The sequence below is a fragment of the Rattus norvegicus genome, chromosome 1 (genome assembly GCF_021556685.1).
Source record: "Rattus norvegicus strain SHRSP/BbbUtx chromosome 1, alternate assembly SHRSP_T2T, whole genome shotgun sequence".
In the NCBI taxonomy this organism is placed as follows: Eukaryota; Metazoa; Chordata; class Mammalia; order Rodentia; family Muridae; genus Rattus; species Rattus norvegicus.
Window position 1 is genome coordinate 254,704,330 of NC_141534.1, and position 23,938 is coordinate 254,728,267.

Consider the following 23,938-nt stretch of genomic DNA (forward strand, 5'->3'; position numbering starts at 1 on the left):
AAAAAATTGGTTGATATACTGTCTATCTTTCGTTTTTGTTTACAAATGAGGATATTCTTTCCAGCTTCTTCTGCTATAATTAACCCCCATGAGTCAGTGGCTGAGGTAGGAAGGTATGTGCAGGGCTTGTAAAGCTGGACAGTCTCAAAAAGTTAGGTGACCCACAACTCAGGGTTGCATAGCCAACAAGCAATTACAAACCTGGATATTAGAGCTCTCTGAGAGGGTGTCAGTTAGAGCTTGTTAGAGGTGCAACCTTTTTTTTTTTTTTTGTAATCATAAAGTTACATGCTTATGAAGGAGCTGTTTCAGTGGTTCAGTGAGAGGGTATGTATTTAGCCCAGTGTTTCATTTGGGACATCTTTGGTGCATTACAAATTACTTACAGTTCCTGGAGGCAACAGTCTTTGAGTTCTTTAACTTATTCATTTACTTATCATGTGCCTATGCATGCATTTGTCATTCTCGTTCTACCTTGTAGTTCCTGGGACTATCAGAATTGTAGTGAGTATCTTCATCCACAGAGCCATCTTACTGACCCGGACAAAATCTTTGTGATCTCGGAAACCATCATAATCTTATTGCCATTTTATTTAATTGCAATGAGTCCATATAATACTTCAGTGCAAAGTAGGTAGTGCTTTAAAAACAGAGTATCACTTTATTAATAATGGCATGCGATTGTGGTATTTAAGAATGAACCCTGTGAGTAAGGGCTTAAATGTACATCTGGTTTAATTTTGTCACCACTATTACCTTATGCATGATTTGAGTTTCTGTAAATAATTCACATGTACAAGCTTTAGTAGGAAAATGATGGGCTGAGTAAAAGAAATAGTACAGTGACAAAGGATTTGTCATTAAAGAACGTGTGTTCCTTTTTACTGATCACTCCCCCCCCACCCCCCACCCCCCACCGTGCTAGATCTGAAAGGGAGTGAGTTAGGACCTCGGTGTTCTAGGCATTAGCTAACTGAAACAGTTATTCTCAGTGCTCTTTTCCAGAGCATTGTCAGATAGTAAAGTGGAGCTGTTGTGTTAACACCCATTGGCACCCACCTGTAATCCCTGTTGTCAGAAGAGTAAGGGAAGAGTGAGGCTAACTTGAGCTAACATACATATGTGAGAGCCTGTATCAAAAGGCAACCAAACATAGGGTCTTCAAGTGGGACTCATAAAGTGGGAGCAGGGACTGTGTCTAATTGCATTCCCTGCCTTTGGATCCCTTTCCCCTATCTGGGCTGCCTTGTCTTAGCCTCAATAGAAGATGTACCTAGTCTTGCTGAAATTTGATATCCTAATGCTTGTTGATATCCATGGGAGCCCTTCCCTTTTTTGAGGAGAGATGAGGTCAGAGGTGGGGGAGGGTGAGAGGGAGGGACTGAGAGAAGGAGGGGAAGCTGCAATTGGGATGTAAAGTAATTAAAAAACAAACAAACAAGAAGTTATAAAAAAGACATTAAAGTGGAGGCCAGGCTTCATGGTACATACTGTAATCCCAGCATTTGGGAAGTAGAGGCAGGAAGATTCCAAGTTTGAGGCCATGGCTACATAGTGGGCTCCAGGCTACTTTGGGATACATGGCAAGAACTTGTCTCAAAAAAAGAAAAGAATGATACTAAAAACTCTACAAGGCATCTGTGAGAACAATTAAGTTACTCTTTTGCTCTATTCTGGTTCTTTGGCTTTAGGTGTATAACATCTCTTGATGCTTCACTTTTATGGTTTTAGAATGGCATAGTACAAAATGAATAATGATAGTGGAGTTTTAAAGGGGATTAAGTGGGATCATGCTATAATAGTAAGAACAACCAAGGCCATCCGGTGAATAATAAGATCAGATAAGTCTGTAAAGTTCATGTGACGACCATAGGCCTTGCCACAGAGGTACCCCAGATCCTTATTTAGAAGTTGTTTTTCTTTTTTAATTTTGCATATAGTTTGGAGGCAGTTGGATTTTCATCGTCCAGTAGACCGAGAGTAAAGATGCTTAAGAATAGCAAGAAATGAAAGGTGGCAAAGAGAGTGACACAAACACCATGTACCTGGAGACGGAACTGGGGGTCATTCACAGTGAATAGGTGGTGTCTCATATGTGGCCCAGGTTGGCAGTGCCAGTACAGCTGTTTAATGTCTCATTCTGCTTCTTGATTGTGAGCCTAAGTTTTTATACCTTTGAGGGAGGATTCTAAATGATTGTCTACCTGACTGATTTCTCCTCATTCCAGTTAAAGTCCAGTGTGTTAAGGAGAAACATTGAAGTGATTTCTTTACATACCTTAAAATTTACAGATTGTTGTCTTATGTCCATTTAAATGGTAACACATTTTTTTTATAGTTTGGTTTGAGTAGAAGTAAAAAAGGAACCTTCAGATGGATATAGAAATTATTTTGTGGTTTCAAACATTTACTGAGTATGCCTTCAAAAAGCTATAGCAGAATCAGTTGTGCTTCATTAGTGGAGTTCATAGATTTAAACCATGCCTTGTTTCTCAGCTCTTGGGTATGGTTTTTATAGTAGTGTATAACAGAGCAGTCCCTTCCTTGCATTTGGGCCAAGTGCATTAGAAAGTGAAGCTCTTGTGTTTGTTTATTGTTACTTGCATACATAGTGTTTGTACCTGACACTGGAGGAGAGGACTTTAAGGTATGGAAAGAGTGAATATATTTCTAATTTCTTCTTTATTTTGCCGAATAAGATTTCTGATCAGGTGCTATAGTATTTTTTTAAGTTATGCATTAATTTCCCTTCTATTGTTCTATAACTAGACGTCCCAAACCATTTGAAATAGAGATATTTTCTCTGCCTATAGTGTAAGTTTCTGATGTGAATATGCTGTTTGAAACAATTTTCAAACTGACATGAGTTGAAATCAACTTTAATGAATAAAAGAACCTTTAGTTTTTTGAGATAGCGATTATCTATGTGATCCTGGCTATCCTGGTACTTGCTCTGTAAACTGGGCTGGCCTCCAACTCAGGGGATCCACCTGCCTATTCCTCCCTAGTCCTAGGCTTAAAGGTCTGTGCCATTTACACCATACTATGGCTAAGAAGTTTTAAATTTAAAAAGCTAAACAAGACAGGTGGTGGTATCACACACCTTTAATCCCAGTACACTCTAGGAAGAGGCATGCAGATCTCTGAATTTGAGGCCAGCCTATTCTATAGAGCATAGTTCTAGGACACCCAGGTATATACAGAGAAATCCTGTCTTGAAAAGCCAAAACACGCACACACGCGCGCGCACACACACACACACACACACACACACACACACACACACACTAAACAAAATAAGTTAAAAATAAATAGCAAATAGTAGTGTCTTATTAAGGGTATTTTATAAATTCCACTAAACTTTGAAACTTCAGTATAGTGGGAAAACAGTTGAATGAATACAGCTGCAGGATGGGAGACTATATTGTATGTTAGAGGTGTTACTGCCCACATTATATAAGAAATCCTAGTAACTCACAAATAGCTTGCTTGATCAAAACATGAGTAACAAGCCAAAGAAGATGCTTATGTGTCCATGAAGTATGTGTGAAAGATGTTCCACAGGAAATGCTACAGTGATATACTATGTCACACCTATTAGTATAGCTGCTGTAGAAATAAGCAAATCTAGAACAGATGTGGGGAAATCTGGACCTTCCCACATTGTTGGTGAGATTTGTAAAATGGTGCGTGGAATTGCAATGGAGAATAGCATGAAAGTCCTCCAGAACACTAAAAGATAGAATTACCATATAAGCTAATGACTCCATTTTTAGATATCCATTAGAAAAGATTGAAAACAGTATCTTGAAGTATCTGCTTTTTCATGCCCATTGCAGCATAATTCACAATAATGAAGATGTGGATGCAACCTTCTTCAGTAGCTGAGTGAACAAAGAAAATGCGATGTGTAATAGAATATAATTCAGCCTTAAAGAGGAGGGAGTTCCTCCCGATGGCACACACTACATGATTTTACTTACATGAGGTATCTAAGTCACATACATAGAAGCAATGTAGAATATTTGCCAAGGGCCGCAGAGAGGGGTGAACAAGGAAATTATAGTTATGCTAGTGATCTGTCATTCAAGATATGTAAAAGATTGGGGCTGGTAAGATGGCTTAGCTGACAAGGATACCTGTCACTAAATTTTACCTGGTCAGTACCTGTGACCCTACATATTTGAAGGATAGAACCAACTACTTCAAGTTGTCCTCTGACCTCTTTACTTGTACTGTGGCATCTGCACACTGCACCTACCCACAAAAGAAAAAATAAAATGTACAAAGGGTCTAGATAGAGCCTGGGGAGATAAAACTAATATTTTACCAAAATAGTATAGATTTCATTTTTTGTTAGCCTTATACTTTGTTATATTTTTCTCTTTTTCTTGTGAATTTTCTTTTAAATTAATTTTGTAAGTTAGCATACAAAGTAGTGAGCTTCACTATGGCATTTTTATACGTAGGTTATTATCCGTTTTTCTAATTCATCTCCGTCCTGTGTGAGCTGGTTCCCTTCCACCTCTAAAATAGTCCTCACTCTACCTTTCGTGTCACGTGTATTCCATTACCCACTCTTCCTCTACTCCTCCAGTGTCCCTTCTTCCTTTTCTGTGATACCTGGTCTAGTTTTATGACCTGCCCCCCCCCAACATATACACATATGTTCCGAATACAAAAACCATGTAGTAGTTTGTCTTTCTGTATCTGTTTTTTTCACTTAACACAATGATTTTCTAGTTCCATCTATTTTTCTGCAAATGTCATACTTTTATTTTCTACCACTGAAAATATAATTCTTACTGTAGAGGTTCCACATGTTCTTTATTTGTTCATCTTTTGCTAGACAGCTGGGCTGGTTCCATTTCCTAGCTGCTGTGAATAGTGCAACAATAATCATAGATGTGCAGATCTGTGTGGTCCGCTATTTTTGTTTCCATTGGGTGCCCCCAGTGGTACCCCGGGTCACATGGTAGTTCTGTTAGTTTTATCAGAAGCCTTGTCATGATTTCCTTAGTGGCTGCACAAATTATATCTCCCAGCCATTTATAAGGGTTCCTACAGTCTCAGTAGTATTTGTGGTTTGGTGGGGTTTGATTTGGTTTGGTTTTAGTTACTCTAACTGAGGTGAGAGGGAGTCTCAGGGCAGATTTAACTTGCATTTCCCTGCTAGCTAAGGACGTGGAACACATTTTCATGTATCTATTGGCCATTGTATTATTTTAGGAACTATATTCACTTCTTTGTCCTGTCTAGTGATTGGATGGTCTATTTTTGGTGTTTAATTTTTTGCAGCTGTTAATAGTCCAGATAACTGCTGTAGAGTTGGCAAAGATTCCTTCCTTCCATTTTACAGATTGTTTCTTCACTCTAATGGTTTCCTTTGCTCTACAGAAACTTGCATTTCTTAAAGTTTGTTTTTTTTTTTTCAGAAAGTCTTTGCCTTTTCTGTATCTTCAAGTATTTTTTCATATTTTAGGGTCTTAACACAGCAAGGTCTTGATCCATTTTTTATAGATTTTTTTTTTTTTGTGTGGGGGGAGTGCTGGGAGATCAGAGAATCTGGTTTTATCAAAAGAACAGTGAAAACAAATGCAGGTGAGGATTTGGGAAAGAGGGACACGTAGACACTGCTGTTGGGGACGTAAACTTGTGTAACCACTGAGGAATGAGAATAAATGCTTCTCAGAATACCCCTAAAACTAGAATTACCATGTGATCCATTTGTACTACCCAAAGGACACTAGAAATTCAGTTTTCCAGCACAACTTGTTGGGCAGGTTTTCTTCAGTCTGTATAGATAGGTCCTCTGTTGTGTTGGTCTGTTTTTGTGTACCTTTATGATGCTTGTTCCTGGAGCCGTATGGGTTTATAGATAGCCCTCTGTTGTGTTGGTCTACATGTCTGTTTTTCTGTACCTTTTTTTTCTTTTTTTTTTCTTTTTTTTAAATTTTTTTTTTTATTAACTTGAGTATTTCTTATTTACATTTCGAGTGTTATTCCCTTTCCCGGTTTCCGGGCAAACATCCCCTGAATCCCTCCCCCTCCCCTCCTTTATAGGTGTTCCCCTCCCCATCCTCCCCCCATTGCCACCCTCCCCCCAACAATCTAGTTCACTGGGGGTTCAGTCTTAGCAGGACCCAGGGCTTCCCCTTCCACTGGTGCTCTTACTAGGATATTCATTGCTACCTATGGGGTCAGAGTCCAGGGTCAGTCCATGTATAGTCTTTAGGTAGTGGCTTAGTCCCTGGAGGCTCTGGTTGCTTGGCATTGTTGTACATATGGGGTCTCGAGCCCCTTCAAGCTCTTCCAGTTTCTGTACCTTCCTGATGCTTGTTCCTGTGGCTCTGTAATACAGTTTGAGGTCAAATCTGTCGTGTCTCTGGCCTTGCTGGGTTTTTTCTTTTTTTTTTTTTTTTTTTTTTTTTTTTGGTTCTTTTTTTCGGAGCTGGGGACTGAACCCAGGGCCTTGTGCTTCCTAGGTAAGCGCTCTACCACTGAGCTAAATCCCCAGCCCCGGGTTTTTTCTTTTTAGAATTGCTTTGGCTGTTTGGAGCCTTCTGTTCTTCCATATGGATTTTATGATTTTATTTTTTAAGTTCTGTGGAGAAAATTATTGGGATTCTGATTGAAATTACATTGGAATCTTGTGGATTGATTTGGGCAGTATACCCATTTTCAGAATGTATTGGTTCATGAACATAGGACATCTTTCCATCTTCTATGTCAGCAATTTTTTTCAGTTTCTTAAAAGTTTTCATTGTGAGATTTTTTTTTTTAATCCCTCGACTTAGGTTGGTTTTTTTTTTCCCCATTTTTTTTCCTAACATTTATCCTCAGATTTCTTTCTCAGCAAGCTCATTATTGGTATGTAGAAAAATTACCGACCTTTGCATGTTGGTTTTTGTATTCTGATGCTTTGCTAAAGTGTTTATCAATTTCAAAGAGTTTAATGGTGGAGTCTTCAGGATTCCCTGCTTGTTTAAGGATAACACCGTGTGGTCCCTGAGATTGCTCAGCAGATTAAGGTGCTTGTTGCCAGCATGATAGTTTGAGTTCGGTTTTCAGATCCCACATTGTAAAGAAAGAACTGACTCTTTGGATTGTCCTTTGTGCCATGTCATGAGTGTACACGTGCACTTACATATATATGATAAATAATTAAATATAGGATCTAGTTACCTGCAAATAGGGTTAATATGATTTCTTATTTATATTCCTTTTATTTCCTCTTATTACTCAAGATGGAGTAGTATATTAAAGAGATTGGATACATTTGTCTTACACACTGTAGAGGAAAATCTGTATTTCTAGTTTAGTCTAGTGTGGCTGTAGGATTTTTATGTATAGCCCAATTTTTCTTAAACTTGATTTAACCTCTTTTACAGAACTTTTGGTTTTTTTTGTTTGTTTTGTTATATTTTTGTTTTTGTTGTCTTTAGTGTTGTTAAAACCTCATTCCCTCTACATGAAGCCTTACTCTTCAGATAATAGCCTTAGGTAACTAAGTGAAAGATGTTTGAAGTCTGACTTGATCATCAGATTCTGAGTACTGTATAAGCTTGATGTTGACTATTAATGGTTACCCAGTACTCCAAAGATTCAGACTGACTAAAGATTAGTGAATTTATAAATGTGCTTTTTAGATTGAATAGACTTGAATGACAGAACTGAGTTTTTATAGACTTTAATTTTGAAATTTTGTTAAGCCAAGAAAAAATTTTTACAGGATTTTGAATATGTAAATGTTACTTGTAAATAGTGAGATTTTAATTGTCATTGTTGACTAATTGAACAGTATAGAGTATTGTGTTCTTTGTAGCATTTCTCTTTTATTTGTAACACAGAGATGATGAAGCAGATACTGTTAGAATTTTTAATCTCACAGTTTCTTGACTCTAGTGGAAGAAACTATCTCACCACTGCTACCTTTATGTTTCAGGATCCAAAGCCTGACTGTACCTTTTTGGGGTTAACCATCTTACCCTTGTTTGCACTGTTTGTTCCTGTCCTCTGCACATTCTTACCTCAGAGCACTGTCCAACCCTTTCCAGTGGGGCACTTACTCTCCCACACCACGAAACAGTTCCACTGTTACCAACAACCCGTATCTTGTCAAATTTAGTAGAAAAAAAATGCGGAGATCTTTTATCCCTTGGGTTAGGTTTTTTTCCCCTAGTTTTTTGTTTGTTTGTTTGGTTTGGGTTTTTTTTGTTTTGTTTTGTTTTATTTTGTTTTGTTTTGCTTTTTTGTTGACATTTCAACACATTTCTTTAGTATTCTGTGCTTTCTTTGGAGATCCTAATACTCCCTTTGGCATTCTGCGCTCTTCCTCCTCTAATGGCAGTACTTCCTTATCCTCAACTCCAAGTATGAGAGTTTCCCCATGGCTCGTCCTCCAGACCTGTATCTGCCATCACCAGCTGGTCTTCTCTGAGTCTTCGCTTTGGATCTTCCTGGGGATTTTTCACACATGTTCATCATTGGTTATTCTGTGTCCTTGAAGGGTTAGATCACTTTTCCCATTGCTCCTTTATCTGTATAAGGAAATCTGGTTAGGCACTCAAGTCTAGTATGAGGCTCTTGATTAGTTATTTCTTTAAATTCACATCTTAATATACATAATACTACAGTGAGTCACACCAGAACTCGGTGACGCCTTCTTCTCACATCCCTGCTTCAGCTTACTACATTTTGTTAGTCTCCCTTTCAAAATCTGTCACTAATCTGCTTTTTATGAGTTCTTCCATGTCTATGTAGGCATGCCATAATAATTAATAACAGGTTTCTTCCTGTGGTGACCCTTTGTACTCCTGTATGCTAGAAAAATCTTTAGCAAAGACAAGTCAGATCGTGTCCAGTAATTTCTGAACACATTGAAAGTAAAATCCAGGGGCTGGGGATTTAGCTCAGTGGTAGAGCGCTTACCTAGGAAGCGCAAGGTCCTGGGTTCGGTCCCCAGCTCCGAAAAAAAGAACAAAAAAAAAAGTAAAATCCAAAGCTCTATCCTCGCCTGTAGCCCCTATTTCTTTGGGCATAGGATGTGTCTTAGGACTTTTGTACTTGTTCTTCTTTCTTGGACCTTTACCCCCCACAATTTGGGTGCCATATTGACTTGGTTCAGTATGAGTTAAGGTGTTGACTGTTTGGAGTGGTCTCCCTGCTTTATCACATAGGTTTTTCTTCTGAAATAGCCATATACACCTTATTAGTCCGTTGTCCATCCTTACTTATTTTTATTATGTGATATTCTCACTCATACATCAGTGATATATGTTTAAATATTTATTATTTTCACCATTGAAATGTTTGTTTCATGAGGTTGGGGGCTTGTATTCATTATTGTTTCTAGTGCTTCAGATGGTGTTTAGTATACAATAAGTACTCACTAGATGGTCGTGCTTAAGATGGTGGTTAGTATATAGTAAGCACTCACTAGACACTCGTTTGTGCTTAAAATGGTATTTATTATATAATAAATACTCTCACTAGATGTTTGTGGAGGGAATAAATGAGTAGGTCCCAAATCCATGTTGTGGCTTAGAGGAGAACACCACCTATTGAAAGGTTGCTTTTCAATTTAAAAATTATTTAATTATTTAATTAGTGCCAAGCAGGTTGCATGACATTGTAGATTGAAAGGCAAAAAGAAGTCACTAGCCCTATGTTGAAGAGGCAAACAATTGCTTTAATAAGGCACATGTTTGGTAACTTATGCAGAGAACCTTGATCTGTCAATTGCAATCAGTGATGACTATTTTTCAGCTAAGAGTTGAGGAATGAGGATGAATACATATCTGGTTGAGGAGAAAATAATATATTTTAAACATGGAGATGGTAGAAGACAATTGGGCTGTTTCTAGTATAGTATAGTACAGTATAGTATAGTATAGTATAGTTCAGTTCTCAGCCTTCTAATGCTGTGACCTTTAATACAGCTTTTCATGTTGTAGTGATCTTCAACTATAGAATTTATTTTTCTATTTCATAATATAATTTTGCTACTGTTGTGAATCATACTGTAAATATCTGATATGTGACTACCCCCTCACACACACAAAGGTGTTATGACCAACAGGTTGAGACCCACTGTTGTGGTACATCTAGAAGTACCAAAATTATAGCAAACGAAACCTGAAGTTAGGAGTAGCTGGAGTAGAAGATAGGAAGTTTGGGGGGTAGGTAGCTATGAGGCTAAATTACATAAGACTATATGCAAACCTATGAAAATACCACGGACTTCTAGAGCTGTGTCTTGGACAGCTGACTAATACCTTTCAACTGAAGCCAAGGAAGGAGGAGCAGTGATTACCTGTGGGGAGAAGAGTGAAAACTTTTAAGCGCATGATAATCTTAGAGTCCAGAAACCTGTTGATTTGTTGCTGTTTTTTGTATCTGCCATCTCAGTTTGTACATATACTGACTTTATTTTTAAGATACTTTCAGTCAATTCTTAATGAAATACACACTGCTGAACTGAAGGGCTTCGGCATCTCTAGTTTTGCTAGTCTATAAGTTGACTAAAACAATAAAGAATATTCTTGAAAGTATTGTAAAGGCAGGAGTGTTCTTTTCTGAAAGTGCAAAGAAACAATTCTAAATTTAAGGCCTTCCATGGTTTTTTAAACATACTTTTTTGAAAAAGCTCTGTTTTTAGAAGAAGAAGTGGTAAGCGGTGTTCCTAAATGTGTTGATGATCAGTTTTATTTCAAGGGCATGTTCTATAACTTGTCTTACTTTGAGATTTATGAAACGAGTAGACTTTTGCGATTAACATTTTAAAAATCATTTTGAATGTACAGATTAGGTTGGTGTGTTTCCATGTTGCTGAAGTAGACAACAAACAGGAGAACTGGCTACCTTTGCTTAGGACTGTAGAACTATGAAACATCTTGGAACAGTGCTATTCCATTTAGAAGCATGACACGGGACAGGAGTGTGAACCATGTAAATGATTTTTAAAGTCACCAGCTACTTTTAAAAGTATAAAATAAACGTGAAATTAATAATTTATATAAACTAGTATATCCAAACAGTTATCATCCCTATATAATCAACATAAAATAATGAGACATTTTAAGTTTGTGTGTGTACGTGCACACATGCATGTCCCAAGCCTTTGAAACCCCACAGTGTTACATCTCAGGTCAGACTGACCACTTCAGATGCTCAGCTGCTTCGTGTACTCGGTCAGTGCAGTCCTAGATTATTCTCAGCCAGTGGAGGTTGCTCAGCATTCTGTAGCACTTGCTATCTTCTCAGCAAGAAGTAATTTATGTGTTGCTTATTTTATTGTACTGTCAAGTATATTAAAGCATTTCCTCTTTTCTCTATTCATCATTTTCTTACCTACAGTAGTTCTGTCCAGTGAAGATCTGTTTATAAATGTTCATTGCCTATGGTTCTCTTATGTCAGCTTATTGTACTATCTTATTTTATTAAAATAGTCTTTGAATTCCAGTGATTTTGTTTTTAATCACAAAATACTGCATGCTTGCTGTAACAAATTTAAATAATGTGAAGCATGTAGTATAAAATAGTAGGCCTTTGACATCCTTTCTCTCTTTCATTTCCTGCTCTTTCCTATGTAACAGTGTAGATAATTCTCCTTAGAAATACACATTCATGAAAAATTACTGCTAACTGAAGGAAGAGTACCTGGGAAATATTTTTAAACCTGGCCTATTAAAGTAACACTAACATTTTTTGAATGGATGAGAAACACCTAAAGAAATGTTCAGCATCTTTAGTCATAAGGGAAATGCAAATCAAAACAACCCTGAGATTTCACCTCACGCCAGTGAGAATGGCTAAGATCAAAAACTCAGGTGACAACAAATGCTGGCGAGGATGTGGAGAAAGAGGAACACTCCTCCATTGTTGGTGGGATTGCTGACTGGTACAACTATTCTGGAAATCAGTCTGGAGGTTCCTCAGAAAATTGGACATTGAACTGCCTGAGGATCCAGCTATACCTCTCTTGGGCATATACCCAAAAGATGCCCCAACATATAAAAAAGACACGTGCTCCACTATGTTCATCGCAGCCTTATTTATAATAGCCAGAAGCTGGAAAGAACCCAGATGCCCTTCAACAGAGGAATGGATATAGAAAATGTGGTATATCTACACAATGGAATATTACTCAGCTATCAAAAACAACGACTTTATGAAATTCGTAGGCAAATGGTTGGAACTGGAAAATATCATCCTGAGTGAGCTAACCCAATCACAGACATACATGGTATGCACTCATTGATAAGTGGCTATTAGCCCAAATGCTTGAATTACCCTAGATGCCTAGAACAAATGAAACTCAAGACGGATGATCAAAATGTGAATGTTTCACGCCTTCTTAAAAAGGGGAACAAGAATACCCTTGGCAGGGAAGAGAGAGGCAAAGATTAAAACAGAGACTGAAGTAACACCCATTCAGAGCCTGCCCCACATGTGGCCCATACATATACAGCCACCCAATTAGACAAGATGGATGAAGCAAAGAAGTGCAGACCGACAGGAGCCGGATGTAGATCGCTCCTGAGAGACACAGCCAGAATACAGCAAATACAGAGGCGAATGCCAGCAGCAAACCACTGAACTGAGAATAGGTCCCCCGTTGAAGGAATCAGAGAAAGAACTGGAAGAGCTTGAAGGGGCTCGAGACCCCATATGTACAACAATGCCAAGCATCCAGAGCTTCCAGGGACTAAGCCACTACCTAAAGACTATACATGGACTGACCCTGGACTCTGACCTCATAGGTAGCAATGAATATCCTAGTAAGAGCACCAGTGGAAGGGGAAGCCCTGGGTCCTGCTAAGACTGAACCCCCAGTGAACTAGACTGTTGGGGGGAGGGCGGCAATGGGGGGAGGGTTGGGAGGGGAACACCCATAAGGAAGGGGAGGGGGGAGGGGGATGTTTGCCCGGAAACCGGGAAAGGGAATAACACTCGAAATGTATATAAGAAATACTCAAGTTAATAAAAAAAAAATATGAAAAAAAAAAAGAAATACACATTCATGAAAAATTACTGCTAACTGAAGGAAGAGTACCTGGGAAATATTTTTAAAGCTGGCCTATTAAAGTAACACTAACATTTTTTTCTTAAACAAACAAACAAACAAACCAACCAGAGTCTTGTGTATCCCAGGCTGGCTGGACACTCTCTGTGTAAGCAAGGGTGACCTTCTGCTGAGCCCCGCACTGTACTTCTCTAGTGCTGAGAGTACAGGCTGAGCCACCACACTGGTTAATGCAAATGCTTGGGATTGAATCCAGGACTTCATGCTTATTCAAACAAATAGTCTACCAATATTTGCTACTGTTAATTAAAGAAAAAGAAAAAGATTGTCAAGAACAGTCTACAGAAGTGCAAGTACTTTTTTTTTTTTTTTAATTTTTTTTTTAATTTTTTTTTTTTAATTTTTTTTTTTTTTTTTTTCCGGAGCTGGGGACCGAACCCAGGGCCTTGCGCTTCCTAGGCAAGCGCTCTACCACTGAGCTAAATCCCCAACCCTACTTTTTTTTTTTTTTTTTTGGTTCTTTTTTTTTTTTTTTCGGAGCTGGGGACCGAACCCAGGGCCTTGCGCTTCCTAGGTAAGCGCTCTACCACTGAGCTAAATCCCCAGCCCCGCAAGTACTTCTTTAAACTTCTTATTCAGTGTGTTTTAGGTTATAATTAGGGCTGTGCTGGTTCTCAAAATTAAGGAATGAGGTGTGTAGGTATGTCTCATGGATAGAGCATGCATTACCACACACAGGGCCCTGGACTCCATCTTTAGTACCAACCAAACAAAAGGAAAATAAAAGAGTATGATATTTTCTGGATATAGTCCAAGTATGTACTAGTCTGATAGCACCCTTTTGTGTGTCTTCTGTTGTCCTAGCATTTCTCAGACAGAATAGACTAGTACAGAACTATTTAAACTTCTACTTTGTAAACTCTTTTGCCTGAGAAGTTTTTGGTAAGTCTGGTCATATACATATATTAGTTACTTTTTGTTGCTGTGATTAAACCATGACCAAAAGGGACTTATGGAAGAGTTTATTTTGTTTCTCTAGGAGAGAGTTCATAATGGTGGAGGAGGCATGGCAGCATGTGGCTGGCATAGCAAGCTGAAAGATTATATCTCAACTAGAAACAGAGAGAGCAAACTGGAACTAGGGAAATACCACAACTCTCAAAGCCTGTCCCAGTGATAGACTTCCTATAGCATGACTGCACCTCCTAAAGGTTCCATAACCTCCTCAAATAGTACCACTCACTGGGGATCATGTGTTCAAATATGTGAGCCTATGTGGGACATTTCTCGTTAAAACCACCACAATAGGTATATAAAATATGCATACAGATTGTCCTAGGGTTTTCTTGCTGTGAAGAGACACCAGGATCAAGACAACTCTTATAAAAGAAAACATTTAATTGGGGCTGGCTTACAGTTTCAGAGGGTTAGTCTATTATCATGGCAGGAAACATGTCCAGGGAGACATGAATTAAAAGCTGAGAGTTCTACATTGTGATCTGAAGGCAGCCAGGAGGAGACTTTCAACTGACCAGAGTTAAGCTTATATATAAGACTTGAAAATCCCACCTCCAGTGACACACTTCCTCTAACAAGGCCACATCTGCTAATAGTACCAAATCTCATGGGCTCCAAACCACCACACAGATCATACATTTAAAGGTAGTAGATTATAAAGAAATTCTTTTTAAAATATTCTTCCGGGTTGGGGATTTAGTTCAGTGGTAGAGCGCTTGCTTGGGTTCGGTCCCCAGCTCCGAAAAAAGGAAAAGAAAAAAAAATATTCTTCAATATAATCTCATTCTACCATTCATTAAAGGCAAAACAAATTTGCATACAAATATAAATATGCTTACTTATTTTCACATAAAGAGTTAAGTCTTCTGACTCAGAGAGGTGGCTCATCAAGTAAAAGTGACTGCAACCAAGCCTGATGACACAAACTCAATCCTTGAGACCCCCATGTAGGACAGAATCAATGCCTACAAATTGTCCTCTGACCTCCACATGGGTACGGAGCAAGCAAATGCCTCCACCAATATACCAGTAAATAAATAGATGTAATCTTAAAGATCTTTTAAATAATTAAATCTTGGCTGATTATCTGATAGTGTTACTCAGAATTTATTATTTTATTTTATCACTGTCAGGTGTCTTAGTTACTGTTGCATTGCTGTGAAGAAACACTGTGTCCAAGGCAGCTCTTATAAAAGAAAGCATGTAATTAGAGCTTGCTTACAGGTTCGAAGGTTTACAGTCCATTGTTATCATGCAGGGAGTGTGACAGCATGCAGGCAGGCATGTAAGTCAGAGTTCTACATCTGGATCCACAGGCAGCAGAAGAGAAGCCCTGGCACTGACTTGGGCTTTTGACCCCACCTCCATCCCCACCCCCACACACATACTCTTCCTCCATCAAGGCCACACCTCCTAATCCTTTCAGATAGTACCACTCCCTGGTGTCCAAGCATTCAAACCTGTAAGCCTGTCTGTCTATCCTGTAGGGACTGTTCTCATTCACACCACCACGTCAGTGCCGAGACTATCACTGTTCATAAGCACATCATACTGAATAACAAGTATGTTTAGGTTTTCAAAAATTGTTGGAAATTCTGTTATGATTCCCAAGTGAAAATTCATTCAGTGATTTTTTTATGACATCATTAACTCAAACAACTGTGTTTAGAATAAAACATTCTAACATAGTACAAAGATATAATTTGATACATATTGAAGGAGAATAGGAAAGTTAAAACTTGGTTTTCTGCACTTAAGCCATTGTTTCTGTGAGACCAGAAGATATTGTAGTACAGTCAAAATGCAGTTCATAACATGCAGTGATATTGTGTGGCATAATGGTGTATTCAGCGGAGTGTGCACAAGTTATGTGTTCAGAACAAAGGCTACAGTGAAATTAGAGGATGCAGCACAGGCATTATGCACAAAATAACTTAAATTTATTCATTTTTATTTTGGCTGTTTTAGTCATTGTACAGTCAGTGATAAAGCACTTACCTACCATGGGTATGGCCCTAGACCCCATTCCAGTACCACTAAACATAATCCATTTGCCAAACAGAATCAAGAGTAGAGACTCAAACAGAACTTTGCCATTAAAAAAGAATTATTTTAAATGTCTACTCAAAATTATTCCCTGACAGCAACAGATGAGGTTGATCAAATTTTCTAGGAACACTAAACCCAGCTTGTAAATCACACATTTTAACCTAGTATGTTATACAGTAACCTTGATAGCCCATAGGCTAGTTTCACTTCAATATACAGAAAAGGCTAGCCAAGTAAATAGCCAGAGAATTTTCTTATTTTCTCATTGTTTTGAAGTGCCACAGCTGTTGTAAAATGAATCCCATACTATGTGGGACTTCTGAGAACTGTGCTCGTGGGCGTTCTCTCCTGTTAACTCTCTGTTTACCTGAGTCTTGTGTTCAGGGCAGTTGCACTGGCATTTTAATATATGAGAATTGTCGTCTGTTGGGTACCCTTTATCTATCCTTTTAGTTTGTAGATTTCTTAAGAGGATGTCAGAGTCAGAACTCACTATGGTATCTAAAACATTTTTCATACTTGTTAACAAATTTAATGAAACTTAGTCTTCAGAAAATAGAAAATAGATTTGAAATAAATCTACTGCCAAAATACCCTTAATTAGAATGTTTTCTTCTCTCAACCTCATATTTTTGTTTATTAACAAGAGAATTGATTGTGCCTTACTTCCTTTTCAAAGGAATTTGACATGGTTTAAAAAAAATAAAGTAGGAAAGAAACAAAGAGACACCTGGGTTGTGTTAACTCTTACATCTCAGTTCTGGGATTTCCTAGGAAGGAACAGACAAGGACACATGTTGTGTGTCTAGTGAAGGGATCATATAACTTTCGGAGACATGCCCAAATGGAGTATTAGATAAGGTAATAATCTTTTATTTGATTTTGGAAAAGTTAGAAAATGTTTTTCAGGTGGAAATTTCCTGTATTGACCAACCCCAGAAGCTGTGATTTTTAGCTTAGGGAATCTTAGCATGTGTTTTTAGCTAAGATACATTTTTGTTTGTTTTTTCAGAAAAGTGCTGTGACTTGAATGGCAAATATTGGATCATAAAAATTGGATCAGATTAAAACCATCAGATTTAGCTAAATGGTCTCAAATGGTTCAGGGGAAAAAAACAGCCTGGGGGAGAGAGGGAAGTAGGAAAGGAGAAGGGACATGTGTGATTATGAATGACAAAGCACTCGAGGAGAGACGGTAATAGAAGACAACAGGTGAGTCAGGTAAAGGATAATGAACACTTCTGTACCATTTCTAACTCATGTAACTTACCTCCAGGTTTTCAGTTCAGCTTTTTTAAATAAAAAATTGATGCAGGAGGACGTGGTGGAACATGCGTGTAATTTCAGCACTTGAGAGGCTGAGGCAGGATTTCGAGGTCAAGACCAGTTTAGGCAATATAAGCCAACCTGAAATAAACATTGAGACACCCCCTCCTTTTCTGTCTACACACACACACACGCGCAACACGCACAGATTGAGATAACTTATGTGGCTTACTTATGATGCATTTGTATGAACCAACAAAGTAATAGAACATTAGAGAATTTGTTCTACAAGCATGGTAATTTCTTTCAAATATTAGATACTCTGAACTTTTTTAGAATCCTGAGTCTAGTCAATCCATGGTTGAATTGCCTATTGAGTATTTAAAGACTAATACCCTGTTGTTTAGATAACAAATATAGGACAAGTGGTGTGACCCTGTTGTGAAAATGTTAAAGCTTGGTTTGTTTGTTATTTATGTTCTTATGATGGTAGATCAGAGAGGTGCGTAAAGTTATTAATATTTTAAAGAGAACTTTAAAACAGTAGAAGCAGTTGGAGAGATGCTAAAGTAAGTATAGACCCAAAGCACAGAAGTTACAGAGAAACTAATTTAGCCTGAATTGTTTCAAAGATATATTTTAGTTATTGGCTGCTCTCTATGATAAAGGAATCTGACTTCCTACCCCGTTTAGAAAATGTAATTTTGAACAAATTGTATATAAGTTAAGCTGAATGGGGAAGAGCTGAGTGAAGAAGTCAGATGCTGTGAGTAAATCCCTTAGGAAGTTGGTGTGTACAAATGTGGGCATGTGTGTGATGGCCAGAGGTGGACCTCAGGTGGCAGTGGCTCTACTCTTTACATGTCATGTAAGCTCTCACTTTACCTTGAGCCTGTTGCTCTGCTAGACGGGCTGGGCTCCTCCTGTCTGCTTCCCTGTCCCTGAGGTTCAGGCCAGGAGACATAGCCTTTTTCCTTTTCTCCATTAGTGCTTCAGTTTGAACTCAGATCCTCATGTTTGGATGGCAAGTCGTACTTCACTGTCTGGTCATCTCCCTAGGCCCCGGGGCAGGAATTTTTTTAATCCAAGATACATTTTTCTTTAAATTATATGTGACAGGCCCCCATACTTCCATTGTTAAAGAACTGTCATGCCTACAGTTCCAAAAGAAGTTCATAAAAATTTGAGAAAGCTTTATAGTAATTTGACAGTATCTTGAAAGTCTACAAGATGAGGAAACTCCTCCTGGTTTTGATCTGTAACTTATTCTGAACTAACCTCACAGCAAGTTCTGTGTTGGAGTATCTTCTACTTGCCCACAAGCTGAACATTGAAATCTTAGGATTTTTGCGCTCTGATTACTAAAAAAGCCATTGCTATGAAGTATGGCACATAGGATTATCAGTAAATCCGTGGGATTTTTAAAAGATAACAACTACTTAATGCCTTTCTTTATGATCTGTGCTGTGGAAGTTACATCTCTATAGTTTAAAGACTAGTGTCTTTACAAATTTCCCTCAAATCCATGTCCAGTGATATCATATTGGTAACTTGAAATTATCCACAGTAAAAATAAAAATATTTACCATACAGAGATTGGCAGGTGCCATAAATCAGAGCTTGATTACTTATTGATTGTCTAGACTTACAACGGATGAAATACTAATAATATAAATGTGTCATGTCTTTAGCTACTATATTGTGAATAGCTTAAAAAATGAAGATACACTCTTCCATTATTCAAAGTTGTTATCCACGTGGGCAAAGGAGTCACTTACTGTAGACATTATTGATATAAACAACAACACTCTGAAACACACTTGTTGAGCTTGTCAGTAATTTACCAACACACTGCTTGTTATAGCCCAATTGAATTTAGCATTTGGGTAGAAAATAGACAAGTTTATTATGTTGCTATTCTGATTTTAAAAACAGTATTATGGTATATGATCATTAAAGAAAGGGGAATGCTTTGGAAACCACTACAGTATACAATTTTAAAGTATATAATTTGAGGGCTTTAGTAGTCTAGTTGCAGATTAAAGATAATAATATGATTTAGAAAGATGCTTAAATGTTCGTTATAAATAGAATTGCTTTCTCTAGTGTATGTCAGTCATCTATATGTATTTAGGATTTTTTGGAAATGTGGTTGTTACCTGATAATAGCATTGAAAAATCTAGAAATGCAGAGTTTTGTTTTGCTTTGCTTTGTTTCTTCCTTACATTGAGTTAAAATTGTTGCTTCCTTTAGTTTCTGTCAATTAATTCTGGAGAAACATAGGCACACATTCTGGAGAAGTGTGAAAGAACAATGTTGTCTCTTCTGTAGAGCAGCTGGTCCCCAGGTGTAACTTATAATGTGATGCTTCATTTAAATTTCTTTGGGCAATACACATCCTTCAGTTAGTTCTTCTAATCATACACAGTGTGGCATTTTCCCCCCTCCATGCTAAGAATGTGTTGCTTTTTAAAACCCCATCACATTTTCTTGACCTTGTGGCTGAAATAGAAGCCTTCAGATACTTCTTTGGGTAAATTTTACAGAAGGGTTTATTTTTGTTTTTCCCCAAATAGATAATTGTGTTTATTGTTTGCTGCCTTCATGTTGCCCTTATTATTTTACTTCAGAGTCTAGAAATGATGAGTTGTAATTCTATCATTTTTGGTCTTTATTAGTTCTATCAGTTTATGTCAGTTGAACATTTCTTTGGTACTTTTTACTTACTGTGTGTGTCTGGTTGTCATGAGACCTGCTGAATTTGAAGGGCTGTGGGATGTAAGTCCATACTGTCCTTTCAGCCCCTCCTTTTACCTTCACATTACATTCATTATCGTTACTTCTGTTCCCTGGTCCACATCTGCCGTGTCTACCCAGAAGGTGCTGTATCTATTGAGACTGTGACACACTGTGTTAATTACATCCCTTCAAGTGAAAACTTAGGCCTTTTTGAAATCTGGCTTACTATTAAAATCATACTCGTAGATCAGCAAATTGGTTCAGTGGGTAAAGGTGTTTTTTTTGCCAAGACTTGACAGCCTGAAGAATTCAGTCCCCAGAATCCACATCACAGAAGGAAAGAACCAACTCTGACCTCCACGTGCACACTGTGATGTTCATGTGTGTGCACACAGATATACACACAAATAAATTAATACATTAAAAATCATATTCTACAAACAATAATAGAAAATATGTGTTAGGCTAGATATTAAGAGTTCAGAATAGCAAAGGAAGTTTAGTTTGGCTGGGTGGCTCAGCAAATACAGGGGCCAGCAGTGAGGGCAGGCCCAGGAGTCATGTGATGCAAGGAGAGAACCACTCCTGGCCAGGTGGCACAGTGGCTTAGATGAATCTCTATCATGAGTTTTGGGAATTTACTTATTGACAGCCTGAGTGGATTAAGTATTTTATGTCAGGTTTTTTAAGTCAGTGACTGCTGACTTAAAAAAAAAATAAAAGAATAGACTAGTAGGCTCTCTACCATTCTTTTTTTTTTTTTATTAACTTATTCATTTTCTTTCAGATCAAAGTGGTGCCATGCAGCAAGAAGCAGAGAGATGCAGAGTTCGAACCAAAAGGCCTGACATGGCACTTTATGTACCTAAAGCTCGAAGGGGAGCAGCTCTCCTCAAGTCAGGTGACCAGGAAGAAAACCAGGGGCCTCCTGCCTTTGTGCTGAGAGAACAAAAAGAAGATTGTCTTCCTCAGAAGACTTCTACAAGCAAACCCGAGTCCCACAGACTAAGTGCAGGTCAATCTGGTAGAAAGGATAGTAACTGTAGGGAAGGAAAGAGATCTCCACCAAAACTAAGGAAAGACAGGTCCCCACCAAAAAGGAATAAAGAGAAGGCTTGTTCTAAGAGAGGAACTGGAAAACCCATAGATGCCTCATCCCAAGAACATCAGAACAGTGCTCACGATGCTGCGGCTGTATCTAGCATACCTTTACGAAGACTTTTTAAACCAAAGGAGATGGAGTGTGTGGAAGTTCAGACTTCAGGAGGGACAGGACCCTGGGGGGTGCCTCCATCACAGTCTTCCTCAGAAGTCAGTGCTGCACAGGTTCCAAACAGACCGTTCCAGAACGTGGAACTCTGTGATTTCAGTGGGGAAACTTTTGTAAATAGAAATTTGGAAAGCAGCATTGTAACTGAGGCCAAAGTTATGGAACTAGTCTCTCAGTTTCCTCAAGTTGTTACAACTATGCTGAAACCAGATGGTATGGCTATGCCAGGGACACTAAGTTCTGATTCTGAAACTGCACCGTATGGTGTGGAAACATCACATGGGATGTCAAAGCACAGTCCTGGGAACATCTCTGCAATTTCTGTTCCTGGAGAGCCAGATGATGCTGCGCATCCAACTTTTGTAGACTTCGAAGCTGAAAGTGAGAGTACAGTCAACAGTACAGAGTCTGTCTTGGGTCAAAATGGTGTAGATTCCATTTCTGAGACTATGGGTAACGTTTCTCTTAAAATGGCTATAGTCAGCAAGCTAGAGAGCACAAATGGTATTATTGACCCAGCAGTGACTGGAGAGTGTGGGAATGACAGCTCTGCTGATGAGTTGTGTGTGAAGTCTGAACCTTCCGATACAGTGGACCTTGTTCATGAAATAGACACAGGTAATGGATTTAGGGATGTATGCGACAGTGCCAGCAAGGCAGGTATGGTGGACATTGCAGGTACAGTTTGTGACCCTGTGACTGTAGGCAGCCCTTGTACAGCTGCAGTTAGAGAATCTGGTGAGAGTAGTGGCAACATGAGAAATTCCTCAGATTATATAGAAATGAGTGCAGATGTAGCCCGACTTGATTCAGCTAAGAGTGAGACGAACTCTGAAAACAGTAGCAGCCTAAATGCTTGCTCAGATATTTATGCTGGGAGTATTGCATCTGGTTTTACAGCGTCAACAGGAAAGTTGACAGAAAGTGTGCCAGATTGTGCTTCCTCTTTACCCATAAAGAAGACTGCTGATAGTGACATTACCCCTTGTCTGGACTCTGAACTGAGCATGTCGAATGGATCAGGCATACTTGTGGAGAGTGCCTTGGCCAGTGATCTGGATACTACTGAGGAGATGACAGAGGCCTTGCATGACCTAAGAACTGCTGAAGAATTTAAAACAAAAGAGGAAGATGACTCAGAGAGTAGAGTGTGTGGCATACCATTTTCTGATTCATCTGTGGACACATCTGTAGGTCTAAAAACAACAGATACTTCTCATACACAAGGAAGTATTGCTGTGGAGGAAAGCTGGGAGTCTATGTTTAATGATGATGGTGATTGTGTAGACCCTCGTCTTCTACAAGAGGTATGCTCACTAGAAATTACTTGATATTTAGACTTTTTTATAAATTAGGGATTCTAGATTTGAAAGTATTTCTGATAGACATTGTATATATTCATTCATTTTCTCACATTAAATTTAAGAGTTCTTACTGTGGTAATAGCCTGATAGGATTATACATCGAGAAAAGACTGATAGATATGGAAAAGTTAAAACATATATAATCCTGCTATATCTGTAATTGCTAAGTCCTAAGAGGTGTTACATTGAATAGATTAGATATGAATTTAATGGATTCTGGCTGCTCATTGAGGAAATACAGACCAGGAACCTCAAAATATTTTTCTGTGTTGACAACATGTATTTTTATATTAGCCTTTGGGGGGAAGGATGTAGTTTATTACTTAATTGTTTGTTCTTATTTTTTAGTGAATTTTGGAATATCGTTGAAAACTATAGAAGGAAATGAATGAATATGGCTATTTTTAAAGGAGTTGATACTGACTTAAGTTGAATAAATGACTATTGAGTATGTGTAAGGAACTATGTGTAAGTGAATAATGATGTGCTGATAGTCCAAGTTCATAAATACAGAATGTGTGACTTGAAGGCATTGGACAAATCCTTCATAGTTTACCATTTCTCTGCCACTTAAATTCTTTATTACAATTAGGACCACTGTCTTTAAATAGAGAACCACTTTCTCTTTCATTTCTTATTGTGGGTTCACACAAGCTTAGGCTGGAATGGAGAAATGGTTTATGATCCCCAGGTGGTTATCCTTTAGGAGACACATGAGGATTTCAGTCCTGTTCTGTCATTGACAGTTGAAGTGTTTATTTACATTTATGTTCTTCCTAACAGACCATGCCTTCACCTGAAAGGTTTTGTTTGAGTCATTTTTTAAATGATAATGATGAGTTTCTTGTTTCTAAGTATTAGTCAGGTGTATAGAGAAGTACCACACAGCTGTGAAAGACCCCAAGACTGAAGAGTACAGCATATTAGACAGAACCGACTTTCCACTAGGAAGCACTCCTTCATTCCTAAGTGTTTGCACAGTTTCACTATTACTGTAGTGAGTGCTTCCTGACACCAAGTCAACAAACATCTTACACATTCCTTAGAATGAAATATAGAAAGGAGAGTAGTTGTGAGTGAACACCCACGATCCTTGAATTTATATCAGAATTGCATATGTGCAGTCCATTCACTTACACCCTTCCTTACTCAGCTTCACAAGGGCGGTAAGTGGTTCCTAGAGGATGGTGCTTGGGCGAGCAGTT

General features: G+C 38.3%; 1 protein-coding gene across 3 annotated transcripts in view; it reads left to right on the forward strand.

Moving 5' to 3' along the window:
* R3hcc1l (R3H domain and coiled-coil containing 1-like) overlaps positions 1-23,938 on the forward strand; it is a 78,182-nt gene that overhangs the window by 26,480 nt on the left and 27,764 nt on the right. For all 3 annotated transcript variants that reach the window (NR_199361.1, NM_001427847.1, NM_001437570.1), the window contains 1 exon segment: positions 20,887-22,676. Coding sequence is in view for 2 of the 3 variants with exons in the window: in NM_001427847.1 (NP_001414776.1) it covers positions 20,901-22,676 (1,776 nt within the window). In the remaining variant the exon portion in view is untranslated.